This window comes from Sus scrofa, chromosome 4 (assembly GCF_000003025.6).
Source record: "Sus scrofa isolate TJ Tabasco breed Duroc chromosome 4, Sscrofa11.1, whole genome shotgun sequence".
Taxonomy (NCBI): Eukaryota; Metazoa; Chordata; class Mammalia; order Artiodactyla; family Suidae; genus Sus; species Sus scrofa.
Genome location: NC_010446.5, coordinates 107,516,630 through 107,536,258, shown reverse-complemented (window position 1 = coordinate 107,536,258; position 19,629 = coordinate 107,516,630). Strand labels below are relative to the sequence as shown.

Below are 19,629 nucleotides of genomic sequence, written 5' to 3'. Positions count from 1 at the left end.
TCCTGGCAGGTGGAGTCCAGAGCCTCCAAAATTATTGGCTCTCAGAAGCTAGAAAATTCCAAAGTCCCTTCTGATTTCTCAGAGCTCATGAGAAAAAAAAAAAAAAAAAAAAAAAAAAAAAAAAAAAAAAAGTGCTACAATTTAGCACCTACGTTCTTTTAAAAAGTACTTAATAGACAAAATAGACATATATTCAAAATTTAAAAGGCATAAAAATATATACAGTAGGAAAAAAAGTCTTCCCAGACACCCAATTTTATCTCCCTCTAAGGCAGCCAGTTTACCTCTTTTTCTTTGCAATGAAATCAAATACTTAACTAAATTATGACTTCAAATACTTACTCCTGTTTGATGAGTTTATGTTATTGTCTCAAGAGGATTACAAACTTCCCAAAAGCAGGGATGAAGATCAGTGTTCACTGTCACTTATAACACCTTGCCTAGTGAGGAATGTGTGCAGGGCTTAAAAGAACTGGTTGAATATGTTACCAGATTAGAAGCCTAAGGCTAAGGTTTACAATTGAAATATAGAACACTGTATTGGCTATTAAAGAGCTCTTGAGACAGGAATTTGAGGTACTAAATTATCATAAAAAATAAGATTAACAGAAGTAAAAGCTTGGCTAAATAAGCAACAAGAGACACTGTCAACCCCAATAAATAAATCTTGACTTCAGAATCTCTACTAACTAAGCAATTATCTATTATTATGGGAGGTTTTGACTTTTAAATGTTTGTGATTTGATGTTCCAAAATGAAAAACAGTATTTTATTTTTATTTATTTTTTTGTCTTTTTGCCATTTCTTGGGCGGCTCCCGCAGCATATGGAGGTTCCCAGGCTAGGGGTCTAATCAGAGCTGTAGCTGCCAGCCTATGCCAGAGCCACACACAGCAACATGGGATCTGAGGTGGGTCTGCGACCTACACCACAGCTCGAGGCAACACTGGATTCTTAACCCACTGAGCAAGGTCAGGGATCGAACCTGCAACCTCATGGTTCCTAGTCAGATTCGTTAACCTCTGCGCCACGACGGGAACTCCGAAAAATAGTATTTTAAATGATGTTGTGCACATGTCATTTTTCTGAGAGCTTTTTTTAAGTTCAATGATACTGAGGTAGAACAAATCAGGGTTCCTCATGATTTCTTGTTTCTATTTCAGAATACTATAGGGGAACACACAAAGCAAGAGTTGTCGTTGCTAACGAGAATAAAAAATGTGACTCTAAACATAAAGCTTTAAGAAAGGACTTTTCAAAACACCTTACTGAATAAAATACTTTTTAAAAAAGTTACCTAAAACAGAGACTCTGGTTGCTTGACGAAAATTAAAGCAATACTTACCTCCACCATACATGACAGCCAACATGATGGAAGATATCCATGACACTTCACTAGTCGTGGCATTAAATATACCTTCAATTTCTTTGAAGAACACAGTAATAGATTTGGGAAATGCATAAGAAAAGCCGATGGAAATGAAAGCTCCAACTACTACCGCCCATCCCCAGCCTCCATCTGGGGGGGTGTATCCGACTGGACCTCCAACTGCCGGTGGCATTGTAAGTGTAGGTAAGTTCCAGAATGCAGTTCAAATCCAAGTATCTGAACAACATAAATTTTAAATATGTCAGCAATAAAGTACTCCCACCTGGTATTCCCAACAACAAAAAACTTCACCCTTTACACCTAGCTCTCAGAACTATTTTTCTTTCTTTTTTTTGATTTTTGATTTTTATTTTTTCGATCTTTTTCTTGTATTTTTAGGGCCGCACCCGAGGCACATGGAGGTTCCCAAGCTAGGGGTTTAACCGGATCTACCACTTCCAGCTTACACCAGAGCCACAGCAATGAAGGATCCGAGCTATGTCTGCGATCTACACCACAGGCTCATGGCAACGCTGGATCCTTAATCCACTGACCGAGGCCAGGAATCAAACCTGCAACCTCATGGTTCCTAGTTGGATTTTTTTCTGCTGCACCACGACAGAAAACTCCCAGAAAGAACTATTTCTCAATGTTACTTGGCCAATAGACATTTCACTTAACACAAACCCTACAAAAGTTACAGGTTTTAACATAGGCATTGTAAGTTTTTTCCCTTTCCCGTGTATTCTTCAAAACTTTTTTACTTTCTCTTATGTGCTGACTTAAAAGTAATAGGAAGTGGGTACCTGACGCACTAGATATGTAGCAATTTGCAAAATGAAAGTCCATTCTGAACACATACGAATTTCATTTAAGGGGCTGAAAAATTATTTCAGAAGTTTCCTTTTATTTAATTTCTTTGACTCAAATTTTTTTCCCTTACTATGATAAGAAAAGCTTCTAAATAACAAATAATCAATAGAGTTAATTCACAAGTTATAATGTCAAAAGATGGTAGTTTCAAACCAAAGATTATCCCTTTTTCTTGCAGCCACCTGGTACTAATGGAAAGCATAGTTAGAAAATGAAATTTCCGGTCAGATTATGAATAAGGAAAAGATGGGAGTGTTGTTAGTAGGCCTACCTGTGTTCTCATGAAGGTCTCCTTTAACTTAGCTAAATCCAACTTCCACCCTATATTATAACTCATCTTACAATAAATATTATGCTAGCATATCTTTTTTTTTTTTTTTGGGGGGGTCATACCCGAGGCATATGGATGGAGGTTCCCAAGCCAGTGTCCAATTACAGCTACAGCTGCTGGCCTCCACCACAGCCACAGCAAAGCAGGATTTAAGCCACGTCTGCAACCTACATCACAGCTCATGGCAACGCCAGATCCTTAACCCACTGAGTGAGGCCAGGGATCACACCTGAATCCTCATAGTTCCTAGTTGGATTTTTTCCGCTGGACCACGATGGGAACGCCTATGTTAGCATATCAATTTCAAATTATGGCCAAACTGTAGTACTACAGTAAATAAAGGTCACAGAAGACAAGCTCACTCTTGGCTATAGCATTCTTTAGGAGTTCCCTGGCAACCTAGTGGTTAAGGATCTGGCATTGTCCCTGTTGTGGCTTGGGTTCAACCCCTGGTCTGGGAATTCCTGCGTACCATGGGCACAGACAAAAAAAACCCCCAAAATCTGAGCTCTACAGTGTAGGAGCAGTGTTGTAGTAGTTAAGCCCTAAATTCTGTTCCTTCCAATCCATCTGAACACGTCAAATATGATTTAGGACAATGGACACTGCAGGGGCTATAGTAGTTAAGCCCTAAATTCTGTTCCTTCCAATCCATCTGAACACGTCAAATATGATTTAGGACAATGGACACTGCAGGGGCAGGAAGAAGATAGTCATTACAGAAAGGTTCCCTAAAAGCAAGGATATAGGTCTTATCACTTCTGCTCAACACTGGGCTAAAAGTGTTAGCCAATGTGTGCAGACAAGAAAAAGAAAAGGCATCAAGTCTAGAAAGGAAGAGGTAAAGCTGTCTTTATTCACAGATGATATAATCGTTCATGCAGGTAATACTTGGGAATATACAAAAAAAGTACAAGAACTAAAAATGAACTTAACTAGATCTCAGGATACAAGATCAATAAATAGAAATTGACTGCCTTTCTATAAACCAGCAATGAACAATCAGAATTTAAAAAATCAGGAGTTCCCGTCATGGCGCAGTGGTTAACGAATTAGACTAGGAACCATGAGGTTGCGGGTTCGGTCCCTGCCCTTGCTCAGTGGGTTGACGATCCGGCGTTGCCGTGAGCTGTGGTGTAGGTTGCAGACGCGGCTCGGATCCCGAGTTGCTGTGGCTCTGGCGTAGGCCAGTGGCTACAGCTCCAATTGGACCCCTAGCCTGGGAACCTCCATATGCCTCGGGAGCGGCCCAAAGAAATAGCAAAAAGATCAAAAAAAAAAAAAAAAAAAAAAAAAATCAATTTACAACAGATCAAAAAACCGGACAGGAACAAATCTGATAAACTATAAGATGTGTATACTGAAAACTGCAAAATATTACTAAGAAATTAAACAACTAAGCAGCTAATCAATCCTTATGGTTTGAAAAAAATCAAAATTTAGGCAAAGATTTCTGAAGGCACGTAACAGTATTTTTATTAAAAAGTTTACAGTAGGAGTTCCCGTCGTGGCACAGTGGAAATGAGTCTGAATAGGAACCATGAGGTTGCTGGTTCAATCCCTCGCCTCGCTCAGTGGGTTAAGGATCTGGCATTGCCATGAGCTGTGCTGTAGGTCACAGATGTGGCTTGGATCTGGCGTTGCTGTGGCGTAGGCCAGCAGCTGTAGCTCTGATTAGACTCCTAGCCTGGGAACCTCCATATGCCCCAGGTGTGGCCCTAAAAAGACAAAAAAACAACAAAAAAAAGTTTACAGTAGTTCTCTTGTGGCACATCAGGTTAAAGTTCTTGTGCTGTCACTGCAGTGGCTCAGATCACTGTTGTGCTGCAGTTTGATCCCTGCCCAGGAACTTTTTTGCATGCCACAGGTGTGGCTAAAAAAAGCTGATCAAAACAAAATATAATCAAGGACAGTGGCAAGGATAAAAATCTGCTCACTGGCACAGGGAGACAACATAGCAGCAAAAGGAGATGGTAGGCAGATTCCTCTACCTTGGCTATGTGGATGGTTAAAAGAAAGAAAAGGAAGAGTACAAAGAAGAGAAAGGAGAGAAGACTCTCTCCTGAGAATTCACAACTGGAGGCCTGTAAGAACTTATGCTTGGCAGGGCAACATCTGTGGGAAACCTCCGTTGCTCTTTCAGAGATGTATTATGTTTGACTTTGCTAGCAAAGATTTCCCACAGACAAAGCCCTGCCAAATATAAGCTGACAATCGAAAATTTCAAAACACACGAAGAATCAATTGTGAGTGAAGTAAAGTCATTCCAACACAGCCAGATTAGACACTTAAGAACTACTGGAGCAGTAGTGCAGCAGGTTAAAGATCTAGGGTTGTCACTGTAGCAGCTTGGGTTGCTGCTATGGCATGGGTTAGATTCCTGGCCCAAGAACTTTCGCATGCCATGGGCATAGTCAAAAAAAAAAAAAAAAGGAACTATAGACGTTTGATATGGATACTTAAAATGATCAAAAGCATAAAATAAGGCATTTAAAAACTAGAAGGAAAAAACCACACACTATAAATAAAGATGAATTAATCTGAAACAGAACTTCTAGAAATGAAAAGTGCATTCAAAGAAATTAGTACTGGGCTAACCAACCACCAGACTGAACATTGCTGGGAAGAGAGAAAGAGAGACAGTGAACTGGAGGACGGATTTGAAGAAAATAAAATCCAGGGGAGAATTTTATTCTGAAGCTATGGAGAGAGAGGTTTAGAAACATGGAGCTTAGAATGGGAGGATCTGGCAAACATTGTAAGAAGAGAATTGAGACTGTGGGAAGAGACAATTTTCAAGAGTTAATGGCTGGGAGTTCCCGTCATGGCTCAGTGGTTAATAAATCAGACTAGGAACGAACCATGAGGTTGTGGGTTCAATCCCTGACCTTGCTCAGTGGGTTAAGGATCCGGCATTGCCGTGAGCTGTGGTGTAGGTTGTACACGCAGCTCGGATCCTGAGTTGCTGTGGCTCTGGCATAGGCCGGTGGCTATAGCTCCGATTAGACCCCTGGCTGGGAACCTCCATGTGACGCAGAAGCGGCCCTAGAGATGGCAAAAAGACAAAAAAAAAAAAAAAAAAGTCATTGGCTAAGGATATTCCAGATTTTGTATTTATTTATTTTTTGTCTTTATAGGGCTGCACTTGCAGCATATGGAAGTTCCCAGGCTAGGGGTCAAATTGGAGCTACAGCTGCCCACCTATACCACAGCCACAGCGACACTGGATCCAAGCTACATCTGTGATCTACACCACAGCTCACAGCGATGCCAGATCCTTAACCCACTGAGAGAGGCCAGGGATAGAACCCCCAACCTCATGGTTCCTAGTTGGATTCATATCTGCTGTGCCACGATGGGAACTTCGGATATTCCAGATTTGATAAATATGAACCTATAGTTTAAGGAAATCTACCAAGCCAAGAGAAAAATCTTAAAAAAAAAAAAAAAAAAGACCTAATGAGAAAATACAGATTATATAACTCACACATAATCACACTGACAAGACAGGATTCCCATCAATTTAAAAAAGCTTTCAGCTACCACATACTCAAATAGTGATTCTTCACTGTTCCCTCTTTCCACTCCTCTGAGACTCCAACTGGAGGCAGGTTTTCCAGATGGAACAAAGTCCTGCCTCTTCTAATATTCTGCCTAATTCTTCTTTGGATTTCTGTCACGAGACTCTTTCTCTGAGACTATGGATTCTGCAATGTTCCCTTCTTAGTGATTTTTATAGCCTGGGGCAGTGAACTACAGTAAGAGCTGGGATAAATGAGAACTATATGTTTCTTCTGCAGTGGAGGTAAGGGCTTTGGGATAAAGCAAATTAAAAAAGGAAAAGCAGGACTTCCCGTCGTGGCGCAGTGGTTAACGAATCCGACTAGGAACCATGAGGTTGTGGGTTCGGTCCCTGTCCTTGCTCAGTGGGTTAAGGATCCGGCGTTGCCGTGGCTCTGGTGTAGGCCGGCGGCTACAGCTCCGATTGGACCCCTAGCCTGGGAACTTCCATATGCCTCCGCAGGAGCGGTCCTAGAAAAAGCAAAAAGACAAAAAAAAAAAAAAAAAGGAAAAGCAGAAGACCTCAGGCATCTATTCTCAGGAGAGATGATTTTTAGTTAAGGTATATGAATCTGAGGTTCTGGAGAATAATTTCATTAAAAATACAACCTAAAGAGTAAAGATCTTTGTCCTAGAGCCTTTCACTTACCTATAAGTCAGGTGTGATAAAAAGATTTGCATGTTGAAACTTCCTTAAATTTCTTTTTCTTTTTTTTTTTTTAACATCAGCTGTCTACATGGTCTGTTCATTTTCTGTTCGAAAACTCGATTTGACTGAAATGTCTGCAACATACATGGCAGTTTGAGGTGCCCATCTTGACTCTTTATCGTTGCCTTGACTATTTCCAATGTGCTTTGTTTTGTTTTGTTTTTTATTCTAACTTTTCTTTCTTTTTTGTCATTTTAGGCTCACACCTGCCCTAAAAAGCATGGAAGTTCCCAGGCTAGGGGTCGAATTGGAGCTGCAGCTGCCTGCCTACACCACGGCCACAGCAATGCCAGATCCAAGCCGAGTCTTCGACCTACACCACAGCTGATGGCAATGCCGGATCCTTAACACACTGAGCGAAGCCAGGAATTGAACCTGTGTCCTCATGGATACTAGTCAGATTTACTTCTCTGAGCCACAAGAGGAACTCTGAAACTTCCTTAAATTTCTACTGGACTGAATATAACTAAAAGCTATTTAACAGCTCAGTTCTACTATAGCAAACAGTCTAGATTCTAAAATTATGTTAAACAGAACTGCTCCAGGCATTAATTTTATGAGTTTTTCCTTTATGTAAATATGCAATGAGAAAAGCACTTGAAATTTTTCAAAGAACCACTAAAAAGATTAATTTCCCTCAGAATGTTTACACACACACAGAGACACCCATGCACAGAAGGTAGAGCTATTTAACACATCAAAGTCTGACTCGAACAGCTAATACGTGCTGGACGTGATTAAACCTTGAGCTTGGCTGCCAGCTATAATTTGTCCCAGTTAGTTATAGCAGTTACAATTTTTAGTCACGAAAACTTGCCTCATCAACTTAGTAATACCTCATTCCATAGTGTAAAAAGTAAGATTTAAAACTTCAAGAAGTTTTAAAAAGATTCAGAAGGAAAGAAGAAGTAAGAGCTGTTCTTCCTAATTTAAAGATTGTGATGGTACATAATAGAAAAAGTGTAACATCATTATCTAAACATACCATTTTCTTTTTAACAGACCAAATCTCAGCTATTAACAAAAGGGTGCATTCAAAAAGTAAATTACGTGAGCAGGCCCCTTTGCACAGTATTCAGAGCCCCAGTGAGAAGAGGTAGTCTCTTTAGTCCTGAGGCTGAAAGAGATGAACGTTTAATATTTTAATTCTTACCGTGGGTACAGCAACCTTTCAACTAGCTTAATTCTGACCCTCCAGTAGTTGCCTGAAAGTGACAGGAAGATTTAAAAAAAAAAAAAGGGGTGATAGGGTAATGAGGAAGTTCTTCTAGATTTTCTGATTTCTCTCCTTTTCTAACTCTCAGGAATTGGGCAAGTAAACCTCTGGGAAGCCAAGGTTGAGCGTCCCACAGCCCACGTTCTGCCCCCACGCCAGAGGTACAAAAGCCCTTGGAAATAGTAGTCATTATGTTCTCTATACTTTCCCCAACAACATTTAAAACAAAGCAACTGTCATTCCCTAAAATGACAAGGGCATGTTTGTGAACCTAAAAGAGGCAGAAAGAATCTAAAATCAATTGTCTTAAAAGAATTTGTTACTAAGTATATGCCAGCCTGGGGTTTCACATTCACATGGAAAACATTACAATCCAAAAAGGATGATCTATTGAAGCTATTGCTGCTGAAGTAGCTAATGTACTGCTATTTATAAATGGCCCTAGTCCAGCTTCACTGCTTTCAGAACTGCTTGCCCCAAGGTAAATCTCAAGATTCAATCTCTAGTCCAGCTTCATGGCTTTCAGAACCGCTTGCCCCAAGGTAAATCTCAAGATTCAAACCTCACACTCTGTTTTCTTTTCCTTTTTGAAATTAAATAGTAAAAGACAACAAAAACAAATTTAAAACAAAACAAGGAGTTCCCATTGTGGCTCAGTGGTTAAGGAATCTGACTAGGAACCCTGAGGTTGCAGGTTTGATCCCTGGCATCGCTCAGTGGGTTAGGGATCTGGCATTGCCGTGAGCTGTGTGTGGTGTAGGTCGCAGATGAGGCTTGCTTCCCGAGTTGTGTGGCTCTGGCGTAGGCCAGCAGCTGTAGCTCTGATTCGACCCCTAGGAACCTCCATATGCCATGGGTGCGGTTCTAGAAAAAGGCAAAAAGACAAAAAATAAAAATAAAATAAAACAAAACCACAAACAAGCAGAAGGTACCAGTGAAAGGAAGAAATAAAACTATGCAACTGACTAGCCCAACACTCAGTAGTTACAAAATGCATGATTTTGATCAAATAGCATATAAAGAAGCTTAAAAAAAGTAAACTTGGTTTTAATGAACTTGCAACTGCTTGTATCTCCCTTATCATTCAGGGCAAATCTAACCCACATTACAAGAAATTAAATATACTATCCTTGAAGAGAAATTAACTATTTGCTAACTAGAATGCTTCAGAATATATTACTGATTCTAGATCTTGCTTCATTTAGTTCATACTTAATAGTCCCTAAAAAACCCAATATTTTAGTTATTAATAATCTCCAGATTTTTAAATTATTTACACTGATCAGAGTGTCCTAACAAGCTTTTGGTCTAAAGCAACTCTGAGTAGATTATCTTGTTGCAAAAGGGAGTATTTTAATAGCCTTTTTCAGATAATTGTGGATATTCTTGATACTATACTCAAACTTGAGAAGTGTTAGTTTGGCAATGTTTTTTTTTTTTTTTTTTTTTTTGTCTTTTATTGTTGTTATTGTTGTTGTTGTTGCTATTTCTTGGGCCGTTCCCGCGGCATATGGAGGTTCCCAGGCTAGGGGTTGAATCGGAGCTGTAGCCACCGGCCTACGCCAGAGCCACAGCAACGCGGGATCCAAGCCGCGTCTGCAACCTACACCACAGCTCACGGCAACACCGGATCCTCTACCCACTGAGCAAGGGCAGGGACGGAACCCACAACCTCATGGTTCCTAGTCGGACTCGTTAACCACTGCACCACGACGGGAACTCCGGCAATGTTTTTTTAAAGTGCTACAGTAAACAACACTGTATAATTTGGGTAGATTAATTACAGAAAAAAGCTGATACATATGTAATAGGGGAAATAGCAGGAGATTGTCTACTGTTTTTCACTGTAGGTTATGAGTCTGTTTAAACTATATATATTATTTTATACTTTGTTACTGAACTCAGGTTCAGCTATGTGCTACTCAAAAGCCAATACTTAAGAGATGTGCTGGTAGGAATGGAAAGTTTGCTTTATTCAGGAGGCTGGCAACCTGGGGAGATGGTATCCAAAAATCAACTCCAAAGACTCTGCTCGACCATGAAAGTTTTTTGTTTTTGTCTTCTCTAGGGTCGCACCCTCGACATATGGAAGTTCTCAGGCTAGGGGTCTGATAGGAGCTGTAGCTGCTGGCCTATGCCAGAGCCACGCAGGATTGGGGCCAAATCTGCAACCTGCACCACAGCTCACGGCAACACCGGATCCTTAACCCACTGAGCAAGGCCAGGGATCAAACCTGCAACCTCATGGTTCCCAGCTGGATTCATTAACCACTGAGGCACAACGGGAACTCCCAGGAAAGTTTTTAAAAAGACAATCATCTCAGAGTTCACTTCGTAACTCAGCCGTTAATGAACCCATTTAGCATCCATGAGGACGTGGGTTGGATCCCTGGTCTCGCTCAGTGGGTTAAGGATCCAGCGTTGCTGTGGGGTAGGTTGTAGATGTGGCTCAGATCCTGCGTTGCTGTGGCTCTGGTGTAGGCCGGCAGCTGTAGCTCCAATTTGACCCCTGATCTGGGAATCTCCATATGCCCCAGGTTCAGCCCTAAAAAACTAAAAATAACTAAAAAAAAAAAAAAAAAAAAAAAAAAAAGAGAGAGAGAGAGAGAAAATCATCTGGTGGGGGTGGGGGCAGTGTGCTGAGCTTAAAGTTACCAACTTGCACTTGGGTGGGAGCCTTAGTTCCTACAGAAAAAGTCAAAAGTACTGTTTATGTATATTCTTTGAGGAGAAACCAGAACCATGTTTCATCTTGACTGCTCTTCCCTTGTTTCTGCATTCCCTCCCTTCCCCGAGCAACTATTTGAATTTGCCCTTTGGAACGCAGGGAAGGCCTCAAGGAGGCTGAATGAAGCTGGTTTCCTACAAATTAGAAATGGGGGACACAGAAAAGATTTGCACCTGGGAGGGCCCCATAGGGTCCTGCTCTGTTTCAGATAAGCACTGTAAATATTATATAACCTCTCAATTATTAAAATAATTTTGATCAAGGATGTCAATCTTTGCAATTTTTAGTCAGTCAAAAAGAAAGTGCAATAACTTCATTAGAAAACAAAATGACGGGAGTTCCCGTCGTGGCTCAGTGGTTAACGAATCCGACTAGGAACCATGAGGTTGTGGGTTCGGTCCCTGCCCTTGCTCAGTGGGTTTACGATCTGGCATTGCTCCCAGACATGGCTCGGATCCCGAGTTGCTGTGGCTCTTGTATAGGCAGGCGGCTATAGCTCCGATTCAACCCCTAGCCTGGGAAACTCCATATGCTGTGGGAGCAGCCCAAGAAATGGCAAAAAGACAAAACAAACAAACAAACAAAAAACTAATAATTTCCTTTCCTTGAAGAGTTTTTTGGCTTTGGTACTCCTTGTAGTTGTCCTCATATTTTCTTACAATCCCAAATACCTCTATATTCTTGGAAAGCATTTTCCACCTAAAGCTAGAATTTTTCCCAAGAAAGACCACAATACATACTTCTCAGGAGCCCAGAGTATCTTGAAACAAATGAAACCTAACATCTGTAACTGCCCTCATTTCTACTGTGATCTAGAAAAGAACTACTGTTTCAAGTAAATTTATCATGTGCCAATGGATAGGGGATGAAATGGAGGGTGTTTGGTTAGGTCTCAAGGCCCTTTCACCGCCTAAAATAAGACAGACAGGAGGGGGTGTCAGAATTTGAGTGAGGAAGGTTTCTTCAACATAAATAACCAACACCCTTAATTCCCAGCCTTTCTGACACCTTTCTGTCCACTGCAGTATTAAGTACAGAATGGTCAAATATGACACTTTTCTACCTTGTGCATGACAACTTTCAGGACTAAATATTAATCAGCTACCTTCTGCTTAGGTGAGCAAAGCCTCAAGCTGAAATTGTTTTGAAAATGCAGAAACAAGTTTACCAATAACATGGGGATATGTGCCCATAATGCACTGAGAAAGACTTTCTAAGAATGGAATTGTGCCACCACCAAATGACATGCATCATCGATATTCCTGGCTTGTTTGTTTAGTGAACTGGGTTGACGTTTTCCTGCAGGGTTTTCTGGCAATCAAATATATCATTTTTTCTTCTTCCCTTGCATTTAGGGCTGTACCTGGGGCATATGGAGGTTCCCAGGGTCTAACCAGAGCTACAGCTGCTGGCCTATACCACAGCCTCAGTAACACCAGATCCGAGGCTTGTATGAGACCTACACCACAGCTCACGCCAACAGTGGATCCCCAACCCATTGAGCAAGGCGAGGTCAGAGATCAAACCCGCAACTGCATGGTTACTGGTCAGGCTTGTTAACCACTGAGCCACGACGGGAACTCCGAAAAAAGCATTTTTAACTAAGAATCACACCAGTATTCAGTACATGTCAACAATTTAAAACAGATAATTACCAACATCTACATTTTTCCTTCATTAAAAAGCAGCTAACTCTCCAATATAACAAGTCTGTGGATTGTTTAGGACTGGGCATCACTTAAAATCCTTGGGTGAAAGTTTGACACCTAGTCGAAAGAAGTGGCAAATTAATTCTTACTTCTCACGGCAAATCCCTATCTTCCAGGGCACTATCCCACCTCACTCTGCTTAGGCACCTAGGCTACACTCAAAGTCACATTACAGAGAAGCAAAAGTACTGTAGCTTATACTACAGTATAGGCTGTATATTTTAGAAAACAGCAGCATAAGTTCCTGCTGTGCTGCAGTGGGTTAAGGATCCAACTGCTCACAGCAACACCGGATCCTTAATCCACTAAGCGAGACCAGGGATCAAATCTGCATCCTCATGGATGCTAGTTGGGTTCATTAACCACTGAGCCATGATGGAAACTCCAGAACAAATTCTTTATTACATCAACCTCAATTAAAATTTATACTTACTGGAGTTCCCGTTGTGGCAGAGCAGAAACAAATCCAACTAGCTTCCATGAGAATGCAGGTTTGATCCCTGGCCTTGCTCAGTAGGTTAAAGGATCCAGCATTGCTATGACTATGGCGTAGGCCAGCAGCTGCAGCTCTGACCCCTAGCCTGGGAACTTCCACATGCCTTGGGTGCAGCCCTAAAAAGGAAAAAAAAGAAAAATTTATACAAGTTTCCATTAGCACGTCTCAGACTTACTAGCAAAGACAGAGGATTTTTGTCTCATAAACCAAAGAGGAAAGAAGAAAAAAAAGAAGAGATACTCTGATAAGTCTACTGTGAAAATCTTGAAAGTAGAGGAGGGACTTTTAAAGTATGTATGCGTAGTTTATAGATTCATAAGTTGTGAATGAACAAAGGAGGGAAGAGAAAGTCAACCCTATGATTCCCAGGGAGAAAAGAACATACTGGCCACCAAGAGGCACCAATGCTTTAAGATATCCTAGGCTTATAGACTAAGTCAGAAACTAATAAAAGCAGGAAGAGAGTATAATTTTGTTCCAAATCCACATATTGATTTGCTTGATCAACACAAGCATTTAGTAATTTGCAAAAATGAAATCTCTGCAGTTCCCCGGAAACGAATCCGACTAGGAACCATGAGGTTGAGGGTTCGATCCCTGGCCTCGCTCAGTGGGTTAAGGATCTGGTGTTGCTGTGAGCTGTGGTGTAGGTTGTAGATGCAGCTCGAAACCCGCCTTGCTGTGGCTGTGGTGTAGGCCAGCAGCTGTAGCTCCTACTGGATCCCTACCCTGGGAACGTCCACATGCCACAAGCGCAGCCCTAAAAAAAAAAATTTTTTTTCATTAACTGACAACACCATAATTCTAAATTTATCTAATACTAAAAGTCTACTCCAGTCCACCAATATCATTGTTTTTCTAAGTACACCTTGCCACATGGAATTAATCCCCTCCATGACATCTTACTCAATGCTTTCTGGGCAGTATTCTAAAATGGTAAGATAATAAGTTACACATTTCATTCTTTCCTTTTAAGTAACTATTTTCCTAATCAGCTTAGGTGTGTGCTTTTGGATCATGAATTAAGGACAGAGGCTGTTCTTTAAACTTAAACCTAACTCCTCCCCCATGAACAAATGTTGGGATTCAAAGAATCTGACTCTCCCAGTTTTTGAGAAGTGGAGAAAAACACGAAACCAGAAAAAAATCCTTCAGTGATGTTATGTACATACAAGAAAAAGGCAGAAAGGTGTTTTTGTTTGGTTTGGTTTTGGCCGCACCCATGGCATGGCACAGGGATGTTCCCTGGGCCAGGGATTGAATCTGTGCCATGGAAGCAACCACTGCAGTGACAACACCAGATATTTGATTTGCTGGTCCACATGGGAATTCCTGCTTTGTCTTTTTGTTTGTTTGTTTGTTTGCTTCTGTCCTTTTAGAGCAGCACCCTCGGCAGATGGAGTTTCCCAGGCTAGGGGTCTAATCAGAGTTGTTGCCACCAGCCTATGCCAGAGACATAGCAACGCTAGATCTGAGCCATGTCTGTGACCTACACCACAGCTCACCGCAACACCAGATCCTTAACCCAGTGAGTGAGGCCAGGGATCGAACCCGAAAACTCATGGTTCCTAGTCTGATTCGTTTCTGCTGTGCTACGATGGTAACTCCTGTTTGTTTCATTTTATGGCTACACCTGTGGCATATGCCACAGCTGCAGCAACACTAAATCCTTAACCCGCTGCACCATAGTGGGAACCCCTCCTGTTTTGTTTTTAATAAAAAGAAAAAAAATTTATTGAATACAACTTTCAGCACACAGAACTTGTGATCACTCTCACTCTTTGAGTTATTAGTCATCAGCAGATTGTGACTTCTTTCTGCTTCCTTTTTGCCTGATTCTAGCAGGCTTAAAAACTGGTTACTGTCCATCTTGAGACCAAGTCCTGTTCCCTTTCATATCTTAATATGTTTCTTGCTCTGGCAAGAGTTTCCAAATATAAGACCATTTCAAATTTATATAAAACATAAGAAGGTACTCGAGGAGTTCCCGGCGTGGTGCAGTGGTTAATGAATCCAACTAGGAACCATGAGGTTGTGGGTTCGATCCCTGCCCTTGCTCAGTGGGTTAACGATCCGGCATTGCCATGAGCTGTGGTGTAGGTTGCAGACTTGGCTTGGATCCCGCGTTGCTGTGGCTCTGGCATAGGCCGGTGGCTACAGCTCCGATTAGACCCCTAGCCTGGGAACCTCTATATGCCACGGGAGCGGCCCAAGAAATAGCAAAAAGACAAATAAATAAATAAAACTAAAAAAAAAAAAAAGGTACTCCAGTAGTATTGAAGAAAGGGAAGTAGGAGGATATGTCCTGCAATGGCAGGTTTTGCTTGGCAGAATTTTAGGTTATATTTTGGAATACGTGTATATGTTGTTTTCTACAGCAATGCAAGCGTATTTTCAACAAATCAAAATCTAAGAGGGGCATTTCAATTTATTAATATATGGCTTACCTTGTTCCAAATCTAAAGAGGAAAGATAGTGGGCTGAATTAAAATTACAAATAGATGTGTTGTCAAAATTGTGTCATATACGTTACTTTGAATATAAATGAATATTTGAATAAAACTGGGTGGTACTTCACTACCCATATCCTGAGGCTTAATGGGGAGAATAAAGGAATTACAATTCATTGAAAGATGAACAACCAAGAAAGCTTCCCATCATCTTGCAAAAGGATGACCTGAGCTCTTCACTCGCAGAAATAATTAACACTGTTCTTAGTTTTACATAAAAAATATCAAGTTTTGGGAATTCCCGTCATGGCGCAGAGGAAACAAATCCGACTAGGAACCATGAGGTTGTGGGTTCGATCCGTGGACTCACTCAGTGGGTTAAGGATCCAGCGCTGCTGTGAGCTGTGGTGTAGGCTCTGATTGGACCCGTAGCCTGGGAACCTCCATATGTCATGGGTTCGGCCCCAAAAAGCAAAATAAAATAAAAATCAAGGTTTTTGTTTTGTTTTGTTTTGTCTTTTTGCCTTTCATAGGGCCACTCCTGGGGCATATGGAGGTTCCCAGGCTAGGGGTCTAATTGGAGCCGTAGCTGCCGGCCTATGGCAGAGCCACAGCAAGGGAGGATCCAAGTCTGTGTCCGCAACCTACACCACAGCTCATGGCAACCTCATGGTTCCTAGTTGGATTCGTTAACTACTGCGCTATAACGGGAACTCCTAAAAATCAAGTTTTGAAGACTAGAGGCAACACAGTAATATGCTGACATTTCAAAGCTTTGTTCACATTCTAAAAGTTTTCAAACCGTATTTTTAAAATATGTATTTCTTCATCCCTTTCTAGTAATTTCTTATATATGTAATTGTTTAATAAATATCCTTTGGATGAGTCTGAACTTCATTACTGTGCTACCTTTGACCCTGATTGTCTCAAAGTTGTTTTCTTAGTAACAAACTGCAAAGGAATACTAAAATTGAGTATTGAAGGAGTTCTCTGGTGGTCTAGCAGTTAAGAATTCAGCATTGTCACTGATCTAGCTCAGGTTTGATCCCAGGTCCATATGCCACAGGCTTGGCCAAAAAAAAAAAAAAAAGAGAGAATATTTAGTATTAAAGCATTCTCAAATATTTACTTATAAAGCTTTCAGACAATGAAAATGTATCCAAAAGAAGTCAGCATTTTTACCTCGAAATATACTGTAATTAAACTTAATAGTCTTTTTAATTGCCAACAATATAAATCTTAGATTACATTCTCATTAAGATAATAATCAGTTCCTAGAGTTATCTGGGGCCTAGCAGTTAGGTTAAAGATCTGGCATTGTCACTGCTGTGGGTTGGGTCACTATTGTGGCACAGGTTCAGTCCTGGCCCAGGCAATTCCACATGCCACCGGCACAGCAAAAAAGAAAAATTAAAGATAATCAAGTAGTTCTCTAGGTGACAGGGTAGATACAAATAACATCATTACCTAACCACAACAGACTTAAGTAAGGAAGTGTATTTCTAACCAGCAGAGCAGGTATTTCAAACCTGAGGTTCATCAACATCTTTAGGGATTCCCCCAGTTGAGCAAAATAAAGGCTTGCATCTAATACAGCAAGCTGCTGAAGACAAGATTTTTCTTTCTTTCTTTTTTTTTTTTTTTTTTTTTGTCTTTTTGCCATTTCTTGGGCGGTTCCCGTGGCATATGGAGGTTCCCAGGCTAGGGGTCTAATCGGAGCTGTAGCCGCCAGCCTACGGCAGAGCCACAGCAACTCGGGATCCGAGCCGCGTCTGCAACCTACACCACAGCTCACGGCAACGCCGGATCGTTAACCCACTGAGCAAGGGCAGGGATCGAACCCGAAACCTCATGGTTCCTAGTCAGATTTGTCAACCACTGCGCCACGACGGGAACTCTTGAAGACAAGATTTGAAGCAATTCCAAGTACATTTACTGAAGTACCCAAAAGAGGAAAAAAAATCCAAGTCATTGAAGACCCACTATTCCATTTAACATAACGACACTTAAAATATCACAACTCCTTTGGACGCAGTAATTTTAAACATATACTTCCTGAATACAAAAGGAAATTATTTTGCCTTAATTTGTGAAAATCATTTTATGCTCCCTTAGATATACACAATCATTTTGTTCCCTCTAAATTTGTAAGGGCAGAATTTGATTTAATACACAAGTCAGTGGTCAAAAAATTTACATAATTTGTGACATCACAATTTGTGTGCTGTGTTGCATCACAGGTTCTGGAAAACTTTACTCTCACATGGGAAAAGAAGGAGTTACAAGCAGGAGTCTTTAGCCTCTTTGGTGACAGACTCCTTTGGCAGTTTGATAAAATCTATGGAGCCTTTATCAGAATGTTTTTAAATGTATACAAAGGTATTATTGTCAAAACAGTTTAAATTGGATGTAACAATGTGCTATTTATTTATTTATTTTGTCTTTTTGCCATTTCTTGGGCCGCTCCCATGCCATATGGAGGTTCCCAGGCTAGGGGTCCAATAGGAGCTGTAGCCACCAGCCTACAGCCACAGTCACAGCAACACAGGGATCCGAGCTGCGTGTGCAACCTACACCACAGCTCACATCAATGCCGGATCCCTAACCCACTGAGCAAGGCCAGGGATTGAACCTGCAACCTTGTGGTTCCTAGTCGAATTCGTTAACCACTGAGCCACGACAGGAATTCCAACAATGTGCTTTTTAATTAGGTAAGATCTAGTAGTGGGTCTAATAACCACAGTGATTTTGAAATAGTGATGATTTTAAACAATTTCAAGGCAGCTATAACCACTGTATCATTTCTGCGGGTGACACAGTCACAGGTACTGCTAAAACTACTGATGTGTTGCCTACACTCATAGTTGAAATAGATTCTAAATTTTACTTAGAGGTTAATGAAAAGCTGTAATTTTCTCCCCCAGCCAAGTTCATAGACTCCCTGAATTCCATCCAACATGGATCAATCTACAGATGCCAAGTCAAAACCCGACTGGGGAAGACAAGAGAAAGTTACTGTAAAAACTTTGAGAACCAAAAGTTCAATAAGGCAATTTGCAAAAGCTCTGTTACTATTCAAAACAGTTTAACACAGCACAGCAGTATCATCAGGACTTCAGTCATTCAATAATCTTCAGAAGGTTTATATAGGAAGAGCAAAATCAAAGAGAAGAGATATTTTTTAACGAATGGTGAAATGTACAGGTTATAATGCCTATTTTGAGGAACTTCTCCTTTAAACAATGGCTAAATCACTGTAATCAAATCAGATCCAACAATATGATGAGTTGTTGTGATTAGCAAGAAGGTAACGTGGACAACCAAAGGAGCTAGGTCCAGAATAAATGGTCAGTAGCACTCCTCTATGGCTCAGCCCCTGCAGCCAGTCATATTGTTATGGTGGATGTGAACTCATGCGTATACTGTGACCCACAAGAGAAATCACCGTTTCTATAAGACTGTTACTGCTGCTTTCATCACTTCTCTAGAAGATAGGATGGCTCAAAGGGGTCGCCTATACTAGTCTTCCTGACATAAATCCACTATAAAATGGATCCTACAATGAAAAAAAAAAAGAAAGAGAAAGAAAGAAGGAAGGAAGGAAGGAAGTTAAGGAAGGAAGGAAGGAAGGAAGGAAGGAAGGAAAGAAAGAAAGAAAGGAAAGAAAGAAAAGAGAAAGGGAAGGAGAAAAAGGGAAAGAAAGAGGAGAAAGAAGAAGGAACAGGAGAAGGGAAATAAATTACAGGTGAAAAAAGTATAGAGAAAAGTTTGTGAGGGCAAATTAAAGGATGAATAACATATAACTTAAAAGTCCACTGTACCAATAAAATCCTGGCAGCAGCCTAAACTAGGTAGAAGGGATAAGAATGAAAAAGGGGGGCGAAGTGGTATAGGAAGGAGTGGACACAGGATAAAGGGGAGAAGGGGCTGGCACTTAATTGCATTTGGTAGGGCAGGGGGGCCCACTAGAGAAGTATGAAGATGACTTAGTTTTTTTTTTTTTTTTTTGGCCACGCCCTTGGCATGCAGAAGTTCCTGGGGCCAGGGATCAAACCACAGCAGCCACCTGAGCCACTGCAGTGACAATGCCAGATCCTTAACCATACGGGAACTCCAAGATGACTTTTAAGCCTGCTACAGGGAATAGTTGATCCCTGTCCTCAAGGAATTTAAAATCTGTAATTTGAT

General features: G+C 41.0%; 1 protein-coding gene across 3 annotated transcripts in view; it reads right to left on the bottom strand.

Moving 5' to 3' along the window:
* The window catches only part of SLC16A1 (solute carrier family 16 member 1), a 36,690-nt gene that overhangs the window by 11,351 nt on the left and 5,710 nt on the right, over positions 1-19,629 (bottom strand). For 2 of the 3 annotated variants that reach the window (XM_021088451.1, XM_021088450.1), the window contains one exon: positions 1,345-1,605. In XM_021088451.1, coding sequence (XP_020944110.1) covers positions 1,345-1,561 — 217 coding nt within the window. In that variant the 5' untranslated portion in view covers positions 1,562-1,605. 3 annotated transcript variants of the gene reach the window in all.